This window comes from Rhineura floridana, chromosome 1, assembly GCF_030035675.1.
Source record: "Rhineura floridana isolate rRhiFlo1 chromosome 1, rRhiFlo1.hap2, whole genome shotgun sequence".
Taxonomy (NCBI): Eukaryota; Metazoa; Chordata; class Lepidosauria; order Squamata; family Rhineuridae; genus Rhineura; species Rhineura floridana.
Genome location: NC_084480.1, coordinates 318,369,492 through 318,389,703, shown reverse-complemented (window position 1 = coordinate 318,389,703; position 20,212 = coordinate 318,369,492). Strand labels below are relative to the sequence as shown.

The 20,212-nt window shown below is 45.9% G+C and overlaps 1 protein-coding gene across 3 annotated transcripts; it reads right to left on the bottom strand.

The window, feature by feature from the left end:
• Positions 1-5,964: 5,964 nt before the first annotated feature.
• On the bottom strand, positions 5,965-19,871 carry THEM6 (thioesterase superfamily member 6). Of its 3 annotated transcripts, none has more exons than XR_009760236.1 (3): positions 19,123-19,871; positions 10,904-11,092; positions 5,965-7,603 (listed from the first exon to the last, which is right to left on the bottom strand). XR_009760236.1 is itself a non-coding variant. In XM_061607063.1 (2 exons), the coding sequence occupies exons 1-2, from the start codon at positions 19,636-19,638 to the stop codon at positions 10,979-10,981; spliced, it is 630 nt and encodes a 209-aa protein (XP_061463047.1). In that variant the 5' UTR covers positions 19,639-19,869; the 3' UTR covers positions 8,772-10,978. The 3 variants fall into 3 exon arrangements, 1 of the variants encoding a protein (XP_061463047.1); XR_009760235.1 differs by lacking the exon at positions 5,965-7,603 and adding an exon at positions 8,772-9,509 and having other exon boundaries at positions 19,123-19,869; XM_061607063.1 differs by lacking the exon at positions 5,965-7,603 and having other exon boundaries at positions 8,772-11,092; positions 19,123-19,869.
• Positions 19,872-20,212: the final 341 nt, after the last annotated feature.

Genomic DNA, 20,212 nt, shown 5'->3' with positions numbered 1-20,212 from the left:
TTTGCTGCAAGCTTGTATCTTCGCTTTCCTTTAGGACCCCCGGTCCAACGGACCACAAAATTCTCTGTCACATTCACCTGAGCACACCTAGAATCTCCCTTCAGACCTTCCCTCTCAATGTGGGAATGTCCCAAACTGAGCTGCCAGATGCAGACATTGGGGGTGGGCATTGTGTGTGCACCTCTACTCCCTACCCACTTTTAGCTTACATGGTTCGGGCAAATGTTGAATAGAATAGGGCTGTGATTCTCTTGTATGTGTATGTACCAAGGGCTCCTCCAACAGTACCTGCTTATTGAGCATTCAGTCTGATAATGATTGCACAAAGCACATTCTGAGGTTAAATAATTTCTGGTCTTTATTGAGCATTTGTTTTCATTTATTTCCAGGGAGGTTATACCACAATGGGCATTCATCCTGATTTGCTTACATCAAGCAGTTGTTTTGTTGTTAAGTGTCTTCAAGTCGATTATGATTTATGGCGACCCTATGAAGCAGCAACCTCCCCACTTTTTAGGGCATTTCCCCATTGCCTTCCTAACCACAAAAGTCAGGTTGTTTTTTTTTAAAAAAGGTGGATTTATTTATTTATTTATTATACTTGTATACCGCCCCATAGCCGAAGCTCTCTGGGCGGTTTACAGTAACTAAAAACAAATACAATTTAAAATACATGGATTTGTTGAACCTGAGTGCTTAATCCACTTTAATTGCAGAAACCTAAATTTCTGCTGTGCGGTTTAATCCATCCTGCAAAATGCTTACAGACTGGAGGTGCCAAAGATTCATGGTTTTTCATGACATTCACAACTTTATGGCTTGGACACTGCACGGTGAGTTTTTTGCTTTGGCGTCAAGTACTCTTTACAGAGTGGCTTCAGATGTCATCAGTTTACATGTGAAGGGTAGGACTTTTTGTCCCAATGAAGCTCACCAAATCGAATCTGGTCTGGCATTCTGTTCTCCCAGCACCCAAGTTTAGAAAGGTCTTTTTCCAGCCCAGTCTCCAGTCTTTATTTTCATTTATAGCACATCTAAAGCTGCATGCCCATGGTGTCTGCAAAAGATCACTGCCAGGGAATGCTTAATCTCTGTGTTTTGCAGGCAACATATTGAACAAACGCTGCCACACCCTGTAACATTGGGAAAGTGTCTGTCTTGGGTGGTTTTCAATGGGTGATTGCTTCAGATTATTATCTTGTGATAGTAAAATTACTTTGAAATTACCTTTAAGAAATCCGCTGAGATGAACTCCTCAAGTCATGATACTGATGTGTTCTGTCAATGTACCTTTTCAGTACAAAAGATTGTCATGTGCCAGTGCTCTGATCACTGTTAAAGCCACAGCCCTGCCCTTGGAGAATCCCCAAAGTTTGCAGTAAGAAAACAAAACTGGGTTATTCACAGGAGGAATGGGGGAGAAATCAGATTCAGTTCTCATTTAAAGCCGATTAAATCAAATTGGCACATTCCGAAACAGTATGAGAATTGAAACACAGCCTTTCTTCAAACTTGGCACTTACCCAAATTTGTCAGTGCTGTTCTCCAACCAATGACATAGAAAATGCATCATATTAGGAGAAATTGCTTGCAAAAACGTGCACATTCATCAGAACTGCATACAAAAATGTGTTTATTAGGAGAGTCACGCTGAAATGCTGAAGAATTCTCATGAGGATTATTTTTTTGTTCAAAAACAAGTTTGCAAGTTGCTGCAGAAATGTGGAGAACCGAATTTAAGATTGGAAAAATGAGAAATGGACAGAACTGAAACTGACAGATCCTTCCATCCCTAATGCACAGTATTCTGCATCAGCATTGCCTCCTAGAACATTCCAGGTACTTCCAAGACTGCTGAGAAAGCTGAGGTTTGGTGTGTGTTTTATATATATACACACACACACACACACATATACATAGATATACACACACACACACATAAGTATGTATGTTTAGGCCCCACTCAACTCATGGATAGGGCTGGCCCTACCATTAGGCACAGTGAGGCAGCTGCCTCAGGCGGCAGATGCTGTGGGCTGTGGCGGAGGGGCAGTGGCAGCCGCTCCCTGACTATTCTAAGCTCTCCTTCACCGCTCCCCTGTATGCACTTTCCACACCGAGTTCTGTGCACCTTCCAAGCTAGGCTGCCATCCTCAGCCATAGCTAGCAGCTTTGAAGTCAGACTCGGCTGTCCATCTGAGATTGGCTTCTGTGCAAGGAATGGGAGGGCTCTATCTTGTCCTTTGCCAATGGCAATTAAGTGTCTTGGGCTAGCCCTGCTCACAGAAAAGTGTATTGGAATTGTTTGGGTATTTCTCTAAGCCCAGAAATTTGGCACACACATTGTCCATTTCATCCAGTCGCTACAGAAATTCAGGAAGGAAACGTTTGTACCAAGGCTGTGCACAGCCCCTCCCAATCTGATTTGGGCCCTGATCCCGTACTTCAGAGTGGCCCTGATCCAACCCGGGACCATTCAGGGCCAACCCAACCTGAATCCAGATCCTGATCTGAACTGAGGGCCTTGCAATGTTTAATTAGGGGGTTAAATCCTGTTTATTGTTGGGGTGGGGAGAGTGATGGAGATACAGGCAGGCTGCCTATGTTTCTTTCTCCCTTTCCATCCAACTGCACCCCCTTTTTAACAGCCCCAGGTCACTGATCTGACCCGGGGTGATCCGGGGCTGCCTCAGTCCACTCTGGCTCGATCCTGGGTCAGCTGAAAGCAAGCAAGCTGACAGAAGGTGCATAGCCAGAGACAACCCAAATGCAGCTTAAGGTGAATGTCGTTCCCATTCATGAGATGGTCAGACCTGCATCTGTCGAAGAAGGGGCCTAACTGTTCCCTTCAGGAGATTTTGGACAGATGGCAATGGAACATATTGTAGAATACAGTTTGGTAGGTCTTCAGGATCCCTCCTCCCAGCATAACACAAGCAAGTCCATTCAGAATATGGGACTTTATGAAAACAGTACACTTGACTATAGAATCCACTGGCTGGAATCAGGGCAAAATAAATGCTTATCCTAAGGGAATTCTGTTCAAATGGACAATTTTATTTTCATTTGGGGGACTATTTCAAAGGGGGGAAAACACATACACACAGAGGGGAAAATCCTAGAAGTTTGACAGGCTGCTAGATCCACGTGAAACTCTGTTTCTAGAGGTTTAGTTTGAAGCCAGGCCTTGCTCCAAAGGATGTGGGGAAGGCCTGTAACTCAGTGATGGAATATCTGCCTTGCATGCAGAAGGTCCCAGGTTCAGTCCCCAGCATCTCCAGGTAGGGCTGGGGATGTTTCCTGCCTGAAACTACTGCCATTCAGTGTAGACTGAGCTAGATGAACCAGTGGTTTGACTCAGTATAATAGTTTCCTGTGTTTGCTCCCATGAGATGCCAGATCTCTGAAACATTTGGGTATCTTGAGCCAACCCAAAGGAGGCCTCTCGAGGTCAATTCCCCATAAACTGTGGTTCAGCCCTGAAAGGACCCCACTTTGTGTTTGGCTGCTTTTGCATGTTGTGGTTAATACTGCAGTAAGCTGCCATTCTCACCCCCTCTGCTGAGCCTTTTTGAATAACCATCCTTTTGGAAGGGGGCATCTCTTCCTTTGATATCTAATGACAGAAATATCTGCATTCAACTCACCTTGAATAAACGAAGGATTAAGCATCATGAAAGAGCATTGGCAGATTGTATTCTTTTGTGGAACAACCTGTTGTTTGCATTGCTTCATCTGACTGTCCCACCTGCCAGAAGAACTCAGATGATGACAGCAACCATCTGTGACTGTACAGAAGCTTCCTTGTTAGACCTTCCACATGCAAGGGATCAAGCAAGAAGAAATTGCTGGGCCAGGAGAAGGCTCAGCAACGTGGCAATAGAGAGCATGGATCTACTCGATGCCATCATTTTGACATGGATCTAGATCTGGAGGAAATGCAATGTGTATATTAAGACTCTGCCAGATGACCTGTTTATTGAGCATCCATACGTGGACCATATGACTAGTCTTTAATGAGCATTCGTTCTGATTTGTTTGGCATTGTGGGGAGGTTATATGACGATGAACATTTATTCTGATTTGCTAGCGCTTTATACATCTTCCAGTTAATCATCAATTCATTCCACACTTCCCAAATCCACTTCACCTGCACAAACCTAAATTTCCGGTAAGTGCTTGAATCCCTTCTGCAAATGACAGTCTAGAGGCACTCTTGCTGCCATAAACTGCTACACTTACGGACAGGTGAGAAATTCAATTCAGTTTGCACTGAAAGCCAAATCTATCAAATTTGCTCTTTCCAAAACAATCAAACCGAAACACTGCCGTCCTTTGAAATTTGCATGTGTCTGAATTTTGTGATGCAGATTTCCAGCCAAAGGGTTACAAAAATGCATATATTAGGGAAAGGTGTGCATGAAAATGAATGCATTTGTGAAAACAACATGCCATCTTGGCCGTAAGACCCTCTCCCTGCTTGCTGGCCTCTTTCCACCTGGCCTGGAAGGGTGGAGCCTTGACTGACTGCAGCTGTAAAAGGTATCATTACCTGAGGATGCCCGAGACCACCTTGACTGTGGGGTGTTGTTGAGGGGCTTCTGTTCGGGTAAAAGTTTTAATTTCTGATGGTCGGTTTTTTGGTTTGCTGTTATTGGGATTATGCTTCTGTATTGTTGGATTTTATCAGGAATTGTAAGGATGCATCATTTTATTGTATGTTTTTATGATGTTTTTGTTAACTTATTGACCATTTGAATTTATTTCTTACAGTGAGCTGTGTAATTTTTTTTCCCTGTTCATGTTGTGAGCTGCCTTGTGCATAAAGTGTTATGGAAAGGCAGCATACAAATATACTATTATTATTATACCACAATGCATTATATCAGGAGAAATTGCTTGTAAAAATGTGCACATCAGCCAAAAACGTATTATGATAGGGAAAACTGGGCAGCACTGCATACAAAATCTGTATATTAGGAGAAATGTTCACGTAAATGCTGAATTTCCATGACTTTTTTAAAAAAATTGCAAACTGAGTGGAAAAACGAGATACTGAAACTGACAAGTTAGTCAATCCCTGCATTTGAAGCACATTTGCTGTTCATCTCCTCGCTCCCTGCACTTTTGTGTATTTGTGATACATGTTTCTTGCTGATCTCCTCTCTCTGTGCCCTTCGCTGGGTGCTGCATCATCTGCTGTGCGGTGTCGCCAGCATAACTGTCTATTGTTGTCATTGCTATTATTATTATTGCTATTATTATTACAGTTAAAACAAATTACAGTCACAGGAATAAGTCTATGTGGGGAGGTGCCATTCACACTGTCAAGCAGCTCTGTGGACAAATGCGTTCTGCCAATAGGGGTTCCTGAGACTGTAAAATTAATTACTAATCATGTTGTGATTATTAATAAATATAGTTTGGGAAAGTAATTATTTATGGTTGCATCCTGCGCTGTGTGCGTGGAGTTCTGCTCGTGGAATGAAGCTTTCCGTTCCTCTCTTCTCCTCATGCCCTCTCCAAATCTGCTCTGCAGGGTCCCCCAGCCAAGGGGAGTTCTGTTGCACAAGTGGAAGTTTGTTGGTGCAAGTAGAAAGGCAGTGCTGGATACACAACCCTTAATAATTATGTCTTGATGATAAATATAGTTAGAAAAACAAAAGGGAATGGAGGTCTTTAATTGAAGCTGACGCACACGGACACATATTCTGGACAACCAAGTGAAGCTTCCACAACACTTTCAAAGACAGCACAGCATGTAACACATTGCAATAGTCTAAATGGGAGTAAGTTAGTTGGACAGGGAGTCGGCTTTTGGGGAGGCAGCTAGGTGAGAATTGGTGTTCAAAAACCAGAGCTTGGAAAAGTTACTTTTTTGAACTACAACTCCCATCAGCCCAATCCAGTGGCCGTGCTGGCTGGGGCTGATGGGAGTTGTAGTTCAAAAAAAAGTAACTTTTCCAAGCTCTGTGAAAAACCCATTTCATCTCACCTCAATAATAGCTTAGAAAAAAAATGCTGTTCTTCCTTTTGGAGGAGATCTGAGCGTCGTCCTTTGCAGTGTAACCACTAGGGGGAGAAACTTGCAGCAGCAGTCTGGATGGCAGAGATCCTAGACTCTGTCTGGAGCAAAAGATCCTTGTTTGAGGGACTTGCCAAGCAGAAAAGCAGGACATAATTTTTAATATAAACGTATAAAGAAAAGAAAGTTGTCACCCCAGCGCTCTAGGTGCAAGGGATGTGAGTCAAAGCTGTGTAATGCTCCGAGTCTGATCTACCAGGCTGTTGAGCAGGCCATAAATCCTAGATTAGTGGTTTGCATAAATTTTAACCCCACAGACCACTTGAAAATTTCTGAGGGTCTTGGCAGACCACTTAATGATTTTTCTGTCTGTTGTAGCAATTTTAATGTACTGTGCTAGATGTTGTATGACTTTTACTTTGCTGCTAGTTGCCTCCGCTCCTTTTAAGTGCCTCCTCCCTTGATCACTTCCGGTCCATCTTGCTCACCTTCTGGATGGACCTCTGAGTTCTAATAATGACAGAACAGCTGCTGCACCTCGTGTTGACAGCTGCTGCTCCCACTATACTTCAAAGACATACCGTGAACCACCTGAATGAAGCTTGCGGATCGGACGTGGTCCACAGACCACAGTTTGGGAGTTCCTATCCTAGGCCATAAAACGTGCAGAAATTTTAATTATGGAACATTCACATCATGCAAGCCCTCACCTGCAGTCTGAAGTGCTATAGACCAGGCACAGGTTGGCCACCTTATCTGCTGTTGGTGAAAACTTGATCTCAGCCTTCAGTTCAGTCGACTCTACGCAGCATCTTTCCTTGACCTCTACAATCCAAGTTTTTAGGGCACCAATGGAACTGCATGCAGTCTGAGAATTGCACACCAGAATTCTTATCATAAGATCATTGAGAACAGCCCTGCCAGATGAGGCCCAAAGCCCATCCTACATCTCAGTGGCCAAACCCTGGGACTGGTGGTAATCATCATCATCATCATCATCCCAAAACAATTTCACAATAGAATAAAAACATGTAACACAATCACATATGTAAGAACAGTTTAAAATGCATACATAAACATTTTCAAATTCAATACAGACACGAACTGGTATCGGTATTGAAGACAAACAAGTTTTCCCTCCAGTGCAGCATAGCAAATCCATTGTTCTGGTTCCAGTGAGGAAAGCTTGTGATGTAAACAGGTCGCAGGCTGTCATATCATGTTTTGGCCGAGGCTGGGGGGGACTGCAGTCCAAAAACGTCTGGAAAGCACCAAGCGGAAAGAAGGCCAAAGTAGAAACACACCAGGCTGTCAGATATCTCGAGGGGAAGTCAGTACAGAACTTGCCTGCTGCTGTTATTGTATTGGTTTTGTTCCAGGCACGAGGGAGCAAGGATGCTGGTTATGCCACAGCAATGTTCTGCATGAAATGTGTTTGTTATGGGGAAACGATGTGTGGATGCACAAGATACTTCCCCGTCACATCAGGATATGTTTTATGCGATGTAATGCCAGATATTCTGGTAAGCATTGGCAGAACAGCTAATGCTATCTATTTCCTTTTCCTAAACAGCTGATCTATGGGAATAAAAAGAAAAAAAAGTCATCTGAAGTATTGGATAAGAAACATTTTGTGAAGTTAGCATCCTGCTTTCCGTTCTCTAAGTGCAACTTAACAGTACAATCCTGTACACATGTACTCAGAGTTAAGCCTCACTGAGGCTATGGGCACACTAGTCACTTGAAAAGCAGCCAGAATGGTTTTTATGGATGCGTTTTGAAGCTACTCTGCCCTGTGCTGGCCACCCCTCCCTTCCCTACTGCTGCCTTCAGACCTTTCAGGACCGCCCACAGCAAAGTGTTGGGCCAATCACTGTCTCTGCCTGAGCCTACAGCAAAATGTTTCTATTAACCACACCTGGAGGGGCAACGGGTTGATCTACCCATCAGATGCGATACCTCTCTGAAGCTGGATTTTTAAAAAATGCACTGGAGCTATCTGATGATGATTTTAAGAGTAAAAAGGGGTGGAGTTCAACTAGCATCACGGGCAGGGCTGGTTCTAAAGGGCGGCCAGGTGGGGCACTGGCCCGAGGGCCCCTGGAGCTATAGGGGGCCCCTCAGTGGCCCCTCCGCTCCCCTTCCGTGATTCGTGGCGATCTGCACCCCCCCCACTTACCTTTCTCCTGCCTTTTAGTATTGCCCTTAATGAAGATGGCGGCCGCGGTTTCCCTAAAGTACTGAAGCCCCTACCACCATCTTAGTTGATGGCAGAGATGTGCGTGCATAGGCTTCATCCCCTTAGGGAAACTGCGGCCGCCATCTTGGTTAATGGCAATAGTAAAAGACAGGAGACAGGTAGGTGGGGGTGTGGGAGGGGCCTGCGCATGCACAAACGCACACACATGCCGGGGCCCAGGACAAGCTGATGCCCAAGGGCCCCAGCATGCCGGAAGCCGGCCCTGGTCACGGGCTCCTGTTTTGAGAAAAGAGAGATGGAGACGCACTGGAACTGGCACAACAGTAAGCGTTTCTCTATCCTGAGTTCAGGTGGCATTACTCCTTGGTGTGCATAGCAGGAATACGGAACCTGTGGCCCTCCAGATGTTACAACTCCCACCCTACCTGACCACTGGCCATGTTGGGAGCTGGTGCTGATGGGAGGTGGCATTGCAAGGGCCTATGGCAACAAGCAATAAATATTCATCGTATTGTGAGAGCGTATATGCTAATGCCGCACCCCATATCATGTCCCTAGCATAGCGGCTCTTTCACAAGCCATCAACAGCTGCCTGGATCTAGTCCTCATGACGGAATATACCTGACCAAAATATAGATTGTACAGATTTGGTGAAATATGGTAGAATTCGTCCTGAAACACCATCCTCCCACAACAGAGGAAATAAGACAACCCTTTTTCACACAGTAGCACCAGATTCTATTTATTTGTATGTATTTACATTGCATATAACATTTAACTGTTCACCCACAGTGGGTGGGAGGCGGGGAGGGCACTGGCAGAGAGCATCTTTAAAAGCCCTTGGATTAGCTTGGAAGAATGATCCAAGGTTTTTTTCAGTTGCGGGGGAGGGCGGCAGGAAGACCTCAGAAAATTTTCAAGTTAATCTGAGGTGTCTAGTCCGAAGCTGTGTTGTGTAACTCAGGGACGGCCAATATCTGCTCTGCACATGATCTTGGACCCCAGTTCTCATCAACTGTGACCAGCATGGCTAACAATCAGGGATGCTGGGAGTTGTAGTCCAACAGCATTTGGAGGGCACCAGATTGGCTGTCCTTGGCCTTGTAGTGTTGACTTTCACGTGGCTACATAATCTAGGCAGGTGAGACACTGAAGCCCCCCTCCCAAACCTTCCTCTCACTGTGGCCATTCACCTGCTCAGCATGCAGCCATTCTTTAAATTATGTAAGAACTGGTTCCTGAGTCTCATCAATTTCCTCTCTGCTCTTCACCTTTTCCAACCAACTGTAAATGTATTATAAATGTAAATGGTAAACCTCCTTTAACAGAAAAGCAATGCTATCAGTGCAAAATAAATTAAATAAATGCAACTCATCTGTAACGCTGATTATCCTGTCCAAAATGGTTTTACACTTCTATTCAAACAGATTTAACCTTTTCTTTACTTATTGAAAACCATCGATCAAAGTTGGTTATTAAATAACAACAAAGAACAAACAAATAACTTTTCCTCAGAACTTTTTAAAACCACATGGAAATTTCGCCTTCTCCTGATTCACCAAAAGCATGGGAGAAATTTCCCCAAAATGGAAGAACCATATAGCATAGAATAACTCTGTGCTCCTTTCGTGTATTTTGTCACACGGACATCAAACTCTGGCTGGTTCTGCTTTGAGGACGTGGGTGGGATATTCCTGGAACACATGACCTTCCAGCAAGACAGAGGTGTGTCTGTGCTGTGCATTTGTTTGGCCTTTGAGGGATGCCCACCTATGTCTCTATTTAAATAACGTAGGGATAGCAAAACTGTGGCCCTCCAGCTGTTGTTTGGAATCCAACTCCCATTGGCCCCAGCCAATGTGGCCAATGGTCAGGGAAGATGGGACCTCTAGCCCAGCAATGTCTGGAGGGCCAAAGGTTCTCCACCTCTGAGTTGAAGCATTCACAAGACAGCAAGCCTACCCTAAAGCCAGATGTGTATGAACTGGAAAAAACAGTTGACCAGTCACAGTAGATTAGGGTACTGCCCAGATGTTGTTGGACTCCATCTCCCATCAGTCCCAGGCAGCCAGGCAAATGGTCAGGAATGATGAGGGCTTTAGTCTAGCAACATCTGGAAAGGCTCAGTTCCCTCATCCCTGCCGTGGATCAACACTGCTGACTCTAGTCTACAAGCAGACAATCCAGTCTTCCCAGGTTGTATATTTATACTTTGGTTTCTTCAGAACCCTGGAACTGTGATGACCTCAATAAAGAGGGAAACTGGGTTCCTTTCATAGGCCTAAAACACATCTCTCCTAATTCTTTTGGGCCACGGTGGTCACCACAATACATGACCAGGGTTGGCTTTCATTAATGAGGCCAAATTCACATCAGGCTTAAATCCATGTCAATCCTGTTCTTCAGTAATGTCCATTGGATGAGGATAGGCATTGCTATTCAATCCAGTGCCGGGAAGTGACGCCAGTGCTATACCACTGCTGTGTGAGTGCAACATTATTTCAATGTTTACGACTGCTGATGTAGTGGGACCGTAAGATACTTCTGCCCAGTCCAAATCCTTTGGGATTGATTCTGCCCATCAATCTGGCTGGCTTTACTGATGCTGTAGCGAAGAGCATTGGGTAGGATCATCAATGACTTTTTCAGTACAGCTGAAAAGGGGACGCTTAACAAACCTTAGTGATTCTGCTGAAGTGAAGGAGTGGTCCAGCATAGATGGATAAAGTATGGGGTAGGCTTGAGGAATCCCATTACTCATCTTTATTATCTTCCTGGAAATCGCTCTCTGCCCTCAACTTTTGGCTGCTGACCTCATTGTACTTCAGCCAGAGTAGGACCTCTTCCGGAAGATCCGGAGACTCCACCTACAAGAAAACAGAAAGGAGATAAAATATGCCAGGGTGGTGGCGGCGGAAGAATCCATTATAAATCAGAGGAACACAAAGTTAGCATTTATGTGAAGCAATGACAATGCAATCTTGTTTTCTACATGCAAAAAAGTTAAAACCAGAATTTGATAACAAAATCTGAATGAACACCAGTAGCATCTGGAGGGCAGGTTTCAGATTTCTCATTCACCAAGATACAAGGTTTAAAGGCAATCCCCACCCCTCACTTATTTTCAGCCAAGTTAAAGTCCAGGTACTTAAAACAAGCTTTAAATTTTCAAATGGGGTTTTTTAAACGTACATAAGATTATGTTTCAGTTCTACTGCAAATCTTCATGGTTATATTTGCACTGTGTGCTGTAAGCCTTGGCTCGATAATATGGAATACGATGTCTCTGATGGTGGAATAGTGGCAATCTTTTCTTTCTGGCTAGTCCAGATGGCACAAGGAAATTTCTGCTAAAGTCTCACAAATCACAAGCAACAGGACCACCTTAGAACTTTGCTTTGTCTTTCTTCTGTTTCCCTACATTTATATCCCAGCTTTCTCCTATCATGGAACCCAAGGCAGCATAGATGTAGTTTCCAGGCGATTACCCATCTAGGTAAAGTCAGACTCTTGACCAGCTTAGCTTTCAGTGTCCCCAGGTAGAGATTCTACATTGCACTAACACAAGAATTGCCTTGTTGCTTCAAGCTCTGGGTAGAAACACCCTCCCTGTTCTGCAGATTCCAGTGCGTCTCCACTTCTCTCTTCTGAAAACAGGGGTACACCACCCTGCTCAAAACCTACCCCTTTTTACTGCAAAACCTGGTGGGATCAGATTGAGTGCATTTTCCCCACGCAAAAAATTCAGCATTGAAGAGATTTTGCAACTGATCGGCAGATCAATCTGTTCCCCCTCCAGGTGCGGCTAATGGAAACTGTTTGATCAGGCAACTAGTGTGTGTCTATATCTATTTAGTTCAGCATTTTGCTGCCAACAGTGGGCATTCAGATCTATATAGGAAGTTTATTTATTATTTGATTATTATTTGATTATTATTTGATTTATATCCCGCCCTTCCTCCCAGCAGGAGCCCAGGCAGCAAAAGTTCACCAAACAGGGAATGAAGGTAATGGGTGTCCCTATTGCTTGTCCCCCCCCATGGTTGCGCAGTCCCTCCCTCCATGCCCACATCTTGCCAACGTAGTTCACAGTCACCCCTGCCTCCAGTCTGGTGTGGTGGTTAGTGTCACGACTTAGGGAGACTAGGTTGCAAAATCCCCGCTCAGCGATGAAGCTCACCGGGTGAACTCAGGCCAGTCACCTTCCCTCAGCCTAACCTATCCCACTGGGTTGCTGTGGGGATAAAAGAGGGAGGAGGAGAACAATCTCTGCCACCTTGAACTCCTTGGAGGAAAGGAGGGATATAAACGTGGTAATAAACATAAATACAAATCCAGATCTCCACCCTGCAAGGTTAACATCTGAAGCTCCTAGCTTTGACCATCAAAATTATTTATCATTCCGATTTCAGTAACCCCCAACGTTTTAACTCCCCTGCCTCCAAAATGAATTGCTACAAGCCCCCTGTAGCTTCCTTGCCAATTTCTCACATGAAGGGATCACCTTTTCCTTCACAAGCCAACCTGCCCCCTAAGACTGTTTCCCATTCTTTTGCTTCCCCCTTGCTTTCTGGGAATGTGTAACATCTTTTGGTTCAGAGGCTCCTGGAATGGGCCAGAGCAGAGGCTAGACTTGCCTGCTGTGCTTGTGCTGGTTGTAGTTCTACCAGGGACATCGGAAGTTGCCTTATACTGAGCCACACCATGGGTCTGTCTCTAGCTCAATATTCTCTACACTGGCTGGCAGGGGCTCTCCAGGGCTTCAGAGTGGGGACATTCCCGGCCCTTCCCCGGAGATAGCAGGGACTGAACTTGGGACCTTCAGTGTGGAAAGCAGGTGCTATGGCCCTTCCCTTCAAATCTTGCCAGTCATTTCACAGAGAAGTCCAAAGCAGGTGAGGGAAGTAGCCATGGAGTAGGTTTTCGTGAAAATTTTGAATCAGGTTGTTGTTGTTGTTATGTGCGCCTTCAAGTCGATTATGACTTATGGCGACCCTATGAATCAGTGACCTCCAATAACCTCTGTCACTAACCACCCTGTTCAGATCTTGTAAGTTCAGGTCTGTGGCTTCCTTTATGGAATCAATCCACCTCTTGTTTGGCCTTCCTCTTTTGCTACTCCCTTCTGTTTTTCCCAGTATTATGGTCTTTTCTAGTGAATCAGGTCTTCTGGTTATATGTTCAAAGTATGATAACCTCAGTTTCATCATTTTAGCTTCTAGTGACAATTCTGGTTTAATTTGTTCTAACATCCAATTATTTGTCTTTTTCGCAGTCCATGGTATGCGCAAAGCTCTCTTGCAACACCACATTTCAAAGGAGTTGATTTTTCTGTTATCCGCTTTTTTCACTGTCCAACTTTCACATCCATACATAGAGAACGGGAATACCATGATCTGAATGATCCTGACTTTACTGTTTCCCAGTAATTAGGATAATTTGCATACGAACTTTTTAAAATTTTGCATTTGGTAAGATGGTTTTGTAAAAAAAACAGCTCGACAAACTCACAGAGGAGAGATACCCGCAGGTGTTTCCCATGGCAGCTAAATGTGGCTTTTTAGCTTAGAGGAAAGGCGAGTCAGAGGCAACACGGCAGAAGTATATAAAATCATGCATGGCATGGAGAAAGTGGATAGAGAAAAGCTTTTCTCCCTCTCTCACCACACTAGAACTTGTGGACATCCAATGAAGGACAGACAAAAGAGTTTCTTCACACAGTGCAGTTAAACTACGGAATTCGCTCCCACAAGAGGCAGTGATGGCTTTAAAAGAGAACGAGGCAAATTCATGGAGGATAAGGCTGTCAGTACAGCTGGTATAGCACAGTGGGAAGGAAAGTCTGGCTGGGAGTCCAGAGTCTGCAAGTTCAAATCCTTGCTCGTGTCTCCTGGGTGTCAAGGGCCAGCTAAAGATCACCCTCACAGTGAGTGGCTCAGGGGTTATGTGCGCTGCCACCTGTGAAGCCGCATAGTTCCAGGGAGCCCAGTTGCCCCCAGCTGGCAGTTGCGGGCAAGGAAGGGGCTGGCTTGTGCAGCTGTGGCAAGCTGAGCAGGCCCTAGCCAGCTGGGGAGGACTAGGCTCAGAATGAGACAATGGTAAACCACCTCTGGATACTGCTTACCATGAAATCCCTGTTCATAGGGTCGCCATAAGTCAGGATTGACTTGAAGGCAGTCCGTTTCCATTTTCCAAGGCTCTCAGTGGCTACTAGCCATGGTAGCTGTGATCTATCTCCATGGTCGGAGGCAGAATGTTTCTGAATACCAGTTGCTGGAAACTGCAGGAGGGGAGAGTGCTCTTTGCACTCAGTTCCTGCTTGCGGGCTTCCCATGGGCAACTGGTTGGCTACTGTGAGAACAGGATGCTGGACTAGATGGGCCCTCTATGGCCTGATCCGGCAGGCTTTTCTGATGTTCTTATGAAAGTACTTGTAGAGCGGCAGGTGCAATTTTTGCGTGTCACATTTTGAGCCCAAGCAGGGAGGGATAGCTGTTGGCTTCATGCCCTGCTTGTGAACGTCCCAGCTGACACCAGAGACAGACAGCAAGACTAGATAGGATTTTGGTCTGATCCAGCAACAAAAATCTTATGCTGTTACTAAAGATGCTTTTCTTTCGCATCATCTCTACAAGAGCACGGATTGCTAAGGATAAAGAGAAGCGGCTGTTCTTGCTTCTCAGGCTGCAACTTGCATAAGCACCAGGCTTCAGCAAATCAGGAGGCCCATCACACCCATAAGAAGCATCTACACTGTAACTATGCCCAACCAACGTTGCCAGCTTTCCCCAACCTGGTGCCCCGCAGGTGTTTCCAACTGCAATCCCCATGATCCCTAACCCTGCACGGGGCTGATGGGAACTGTAGCCCATAATATGCAGCAGGTCAGGGAAGGCTGCACTAAGCCAACAAATGGCAGCTGCTGTGGCTCAATGCACCTTCCTTCCTTCAGAGGCCACCCACCTTTGCTTTATGTCCTCAATCAGATTCCCCTCCACCCATTAGCTAGCAAAATGCTGGCAGGATATCTGTGCTGTCTATGCCTGTTTTCTTGTGAATGCTTTCCTTCCCACACTACAGATATTAATACAATGATCTCCAGCAAGTGCTGCGTAAATTTATCACCAATCTCTACTGTAAAAAGTGTGCCTATTTAACAGTCAGTAATTATCACTAATTTTTTGCATCTCATTGCCTTTCAGCTCACATCTTACCATCTTCTTCCTTTATATACTTGCCAGCTAAGATTCCACTCTGTGCGTCTGACTTGAATCCACAAAGCCGTATTCCATAATGAATGTGTCAATCTTACAGGTGCCACAGGACTCTTTGCTATGTCAACATCCTACGTCATTCACTGCTCTCTTTCCACCGGGACACAACTCATTACACATGGGGGAGAGGGGCACATGAGGATAAGCATGCTCCAGTATCCTCCCCTGGGCATCCCTAAATCTTGCTGATGTCTTATTAATGAGTGAAGTCGTAATAGCAACAGGTTCTGCTTGCCAAAAACATGGAAAACAGCATACCTGCCTTCTCTGAAACTAGTTATTAGGATGTGGTTTGTCTTCTCATATGAATTCTGCTTCTCTGCACATGGAAAACTAGTTGAGGTCAGGAAGAAGAGGAACACTTTCCTCGGACACACCAGTTTTTTATGTGGAAGGCATTCTTCTTCGTATGCATTTATTTTATTTAACAGGATTTTGTTGTTTGTTGTTGTTATGTGCCTTCAACTTGATTAAGACTTATGGCGACCCTATGAATCAGTGACCTCCAAGAGCATATCTCATGAACCACCCTGTTCAGATCTTGTAAGTTCAGGTCTGTGGCTTCCTTTATGGAATCAATCCATCCCTTGTTTGGCCTTCCTCTTTTTCTACTCCCTTCTGTTTTTCCCAGCATTATTGTCTTTTCTAGTGAATCATGTCTTCTCATTATGTGTCCAAAGTAGGATAACCTCAGTTTCATCATTTTAGCTTCTAGTGACAGTTCTGGTTTAATTTGTGCTAACACCCAATTATTTGTCTTTTTCGCAGTCCATGGTATGTGCAAAGCTCTCCTCCAACACCACATTTCAAATGAGTTTATTTTTCTCTTATCTGCTTTTTTCACTGTTCAGCTTTCACATCCATACATAGAGACCTGCTGGGAGGAAGGGCGGGATATAAATCTAATAATAAATAAATATAATAAATAGATCGGAAATACCATGGTCTGAATGATCCTGACTTTGGTGTTCAGTGATACATCTTTGCATTTGAGGCCCTTTTCTAATTCTCTCACAGCTGCCCTCCCCAGTCCTAGCCTTCTTCTGATTTCTTGACTATTGTCTCCATTTTGGTTAATGACTGTGCCAAGGTATTGATAATCCTTGACAAGTTCAATGTCCTCATTGTCAACGTTAAAGTTCCATAAATCTTCTGTTGTCATTACTTTAGTCTTTCTGACATTCAGCTGTAGTCCTGTTTTTGTGCTTTCCTCTTTAGCTTTCATCAGCATTCATTTCAAATCATTACTGGTTTCTGCTAAGAGTATGGTATCGTCTGCATATCTTAAATTATTGATATTTCTCCCTCCAGTTTTCACACCTCCTTCATCTTGGTCCAATCCTGCTTTCCGTATATGTTCTGCATACAGATTAAACAAATAGGGTGATAAAATACACCCCTGTCTCACACCCTTTCCGATTGGGAACCAATCAGTTTCTCCATATTCTATCCTTACAGTAACCTCTTGTCCAGAGTATAGGTTGCGCATCAGGACAACCAGATGCTGTGGCACCCCCATTTCTTTTAAAGCATTCCATAGTTTTTCATGATCTACACAGTCAAAGACTTTGCTGTAGTCTATAAAGCACAGGGTGATTTTCTTCTGGAATTCCTTGCTCCCTTCCATTATCCAATGAATGTTTGCGATATGATCTCTGGTACCTCTTCCCTTTCTAAACCATGTCAGCCCCCAACCAACTGAAGTGGCGCAGCCCACAAGTTTTGCTGCCTCAGTGAGAACTTGTTTAGATAGCCTGTGAAAGGAAGCCATGGCAGAACATGGTATTCAGATGTTTTGGACTACAACTCCCATCAGCCCCTGCCAACGGTCAATCATGGTGAGAGTTCTGGTCCAACCTGGTGCCAACCTCCACTGTCGGAGGCAGTCCACCTCTGAATGTGTCGATGGGGATCACAAGTGGGGGAAGAGCATCGTTGCACTTAATCATGTCCTGCTTGTGGGCTTCCAGGAGAGTCATCTGGTTGGCCACTGTGAGAACAAGATGCTGGCCCATATGGGCCACTGGCCTGACCCAGCAGGCTCTTATGTTTTTTTTTTTTGCACTGTGACCCACTTTGTGGGCTCCTGGGCAAGACAGCAGAAAAACGACACAAGCCAATTGCACACAATCACATTCAAGGAGGAGCCAAGGGAGGGGGATGTCTAGCTACAGGGCCTCAGCTCAGTGGTAGAACACGTGCCTTGCACGCAGAAGGCCCAGGTTCAGTCCCTAACAGGAAGAGAAAAGACTCCCTGCCTGAACCCCTGCAGAGCCTCTGCTGCCAGTCAGAGCCGACAATTCTGAGCTAGATGGATGAATGATCTGACTCAACACAAGGCTGCTTCCTATTGATGGAAATCTCTAAAATACAGGATGCTTCAGTAAACTATTAATTGCATTCTAATCACATCAGGACGCTCTAGTGAACTATTAACTGTACCCTTATTACTTGTTGACAGATATTTACTATAGCATGTAGGAGGATGGAAGGAAAGAGCAGATGACACTGATATGACAAGGGGAAGTCTTAAGAAAGATGAGTCATGAAACTCATAAAAGTCAATAGGAAGAAGTGTGATATGTATAAAGTGTGTTGCTTTTACAGAATATATTACACAAATGTAACCTTGCATAGATCTCAGTTAATTGTTAGGAAAGGGTAAAGAAATGTAGCTAAGTAGGGCACAAACTAGAATAGATACTAACACCAGGAAACAGGTGCAGCATAGACAGTTTGTGGTTCAGTTCTGCTCTGTCTATCAATACAGGAGAGGGATACTAGACGGGAGGAAGATATACCAAATATGGGTAATAATAAATATGAGTATGGGGGAGTTAAAATATGAGTAGTGGGAGATGTAAACAAAGGCGGGACTTCCTGCGAGACTAATAGGCGGCACGGATAGGTTGTAAACCCTGGAGTACTCGACCAATGAGGAAACAGGGGAGGGAATGAAGCGACGGGCAATAGGATAAAAGAAGTGTAACAATGTTGCTTGGGTGTGCCTACTTTATGGACACCTGCTCTTGCAAGGACGTATCATAAATTTATATTACTGCTTCACTAACGATCTCGTGGTGGGTCTCTTCAGAACCATTGTTTCTCACAGAAGGAATGTATAAAGATGAAACGCCGGCTTTGTTTCGGGGCTGCTCACTCAAATAACCCCTTGTGTTGTTGGTGTGTATGCCGCTATTGCAATAGCTAATAAAGAAGTTGTGGTTCAACCTTGTTGCTGAGTTTGGCTCCAGTTTTGACAGTCTCACCCGAGAGATGGGCAGCGGGTTTGGGTAGTTTTCCCATATTTTCCCGTAACACTATTATAAGGGCCTTGGCTCAGCCCGTGGGAGCATCTGCCTTGGAGGCAGAAGGCCCCGGGGGCTCAGTCTTCAAGACTCCCTGCCTGAACCCCTGCTGCCAGTCAGAGTACTGAGCTAGACAGAAGAAGGCTCTGACTCTATGGAAAGCCATTTCCTATTATAAGCCAAGGGCCTTGGCTCAGTGGTAGAGCATCTGCCTTGCATTACTTATGATTAGGGCTCCATCCCGCCTTTCCTTCCAGTAGGAGCCCAAGGCGGCATGCAGAAGGCCCTGGCCTCGGACCGCTCCGCCCGGCTCACCTTCCTGCGGCAGAGGCGCTCGACGGCTTCCGCGGGGCTGGCCCCCGCGACGTGCTGCCGGACGTGGAGGACGGCGCAGACAAAGCCGTCGCGGGCGCGGACGAAGCGCTGCTCGAGGAGGAAGGCGCGCCGGTCCCAGCCCAGGAGCCGCGTGCGGATGGCGAAGCGCTCGAGCAGGTGGAGGGAGCGGCGGTAGCGGCAGGCGGCGGCGGCCAGGACGGTGTGGGCGCCCAGCTCCCGGACGGCGCGGAAGAGCCCGCAGCGGGTCAGGTGGACGGCCCGCGCCAGGTCGGCCTCCCGCGGGTACCGGGCGTTGTTCATGTGCAGCAGGCAGTCCAGGTCACCCGGCAGGACCCAGCTCGGGAAGCTCTGCTCCTGCAGCAGGTCCCGGACGGGGGCCAGCGCCCAGCGGGCGTAGAGCAGCGTCAGGGGCATCCGCAGCAGGTACCAGCCGTCCAGGCAGGCGAAGAAGGCGGCTAGCGCCCCCAGAGCCGCGGCCAGCGCCAGCCACGGCATCGCGGCCACTGCAACGGGGCGCACGGAGGCGAGCGAGGGTGCCGGCGGCCGCCGCTCGTGCCACTTTGCGGCAGTGGGGAAGCGAAGGTCAATGAAGGTGCTGCATTCCCCCCCTGCTCCGGGGCCGCGTTGGTTTCTCCCGCCGCAAACCGAGTCGGCCTCGCCTCCTCCCGCTGTAGGCAATTCTTCTCCTGGCGTTGGCAGGCAGCGCCACCTGCTGTATCGCCTGCCGCCAAGAGCGTGCACGGATTACAAAGCGCGGGGCTCCATGTCTTCATTTGGGTAGGGCAAGGGCCCTCGTGGTAGCTCAGTGGCAGAGCCAGGCCTGTAGCCAGGAGGAGGCAAATGGGGACATTGGACACACACACACACCCCGATTTGTTTTGGGAGAATTGTCTTATTAATTGGTGGCATGACAGATGATGACAACCTCCATTTAAAGAACAATAGCTTGTTTTAAAAATAGGAGCAATTTGAGAATGGGACCCTCCGAAAAATTCAGAGAATAAGGCAAGATGAGTGCACAACAAAAGCCTAATTAGGAAGAGCCACCCCAAAGTCTGCTCACTGAAGA

Bases quoted from the DNA above. Each gene is read 5' to 3' on its own strand.
- THEM6 (XM_061607063.1), bottom strand. From the start codon at position 19,638: ATGCCGTGGCTGGCGCTGGCCGCGGCTCTGGGGGCGCTAGCCGCCTTC. The intron at 11,093-19,122 runs GTGAGCCGGGCG...GTTTTCTTGTAG, and splicing joins AGCGCCTCTGCCGCAGGAAG to GTGGAGTCTCCGGATCTTCC.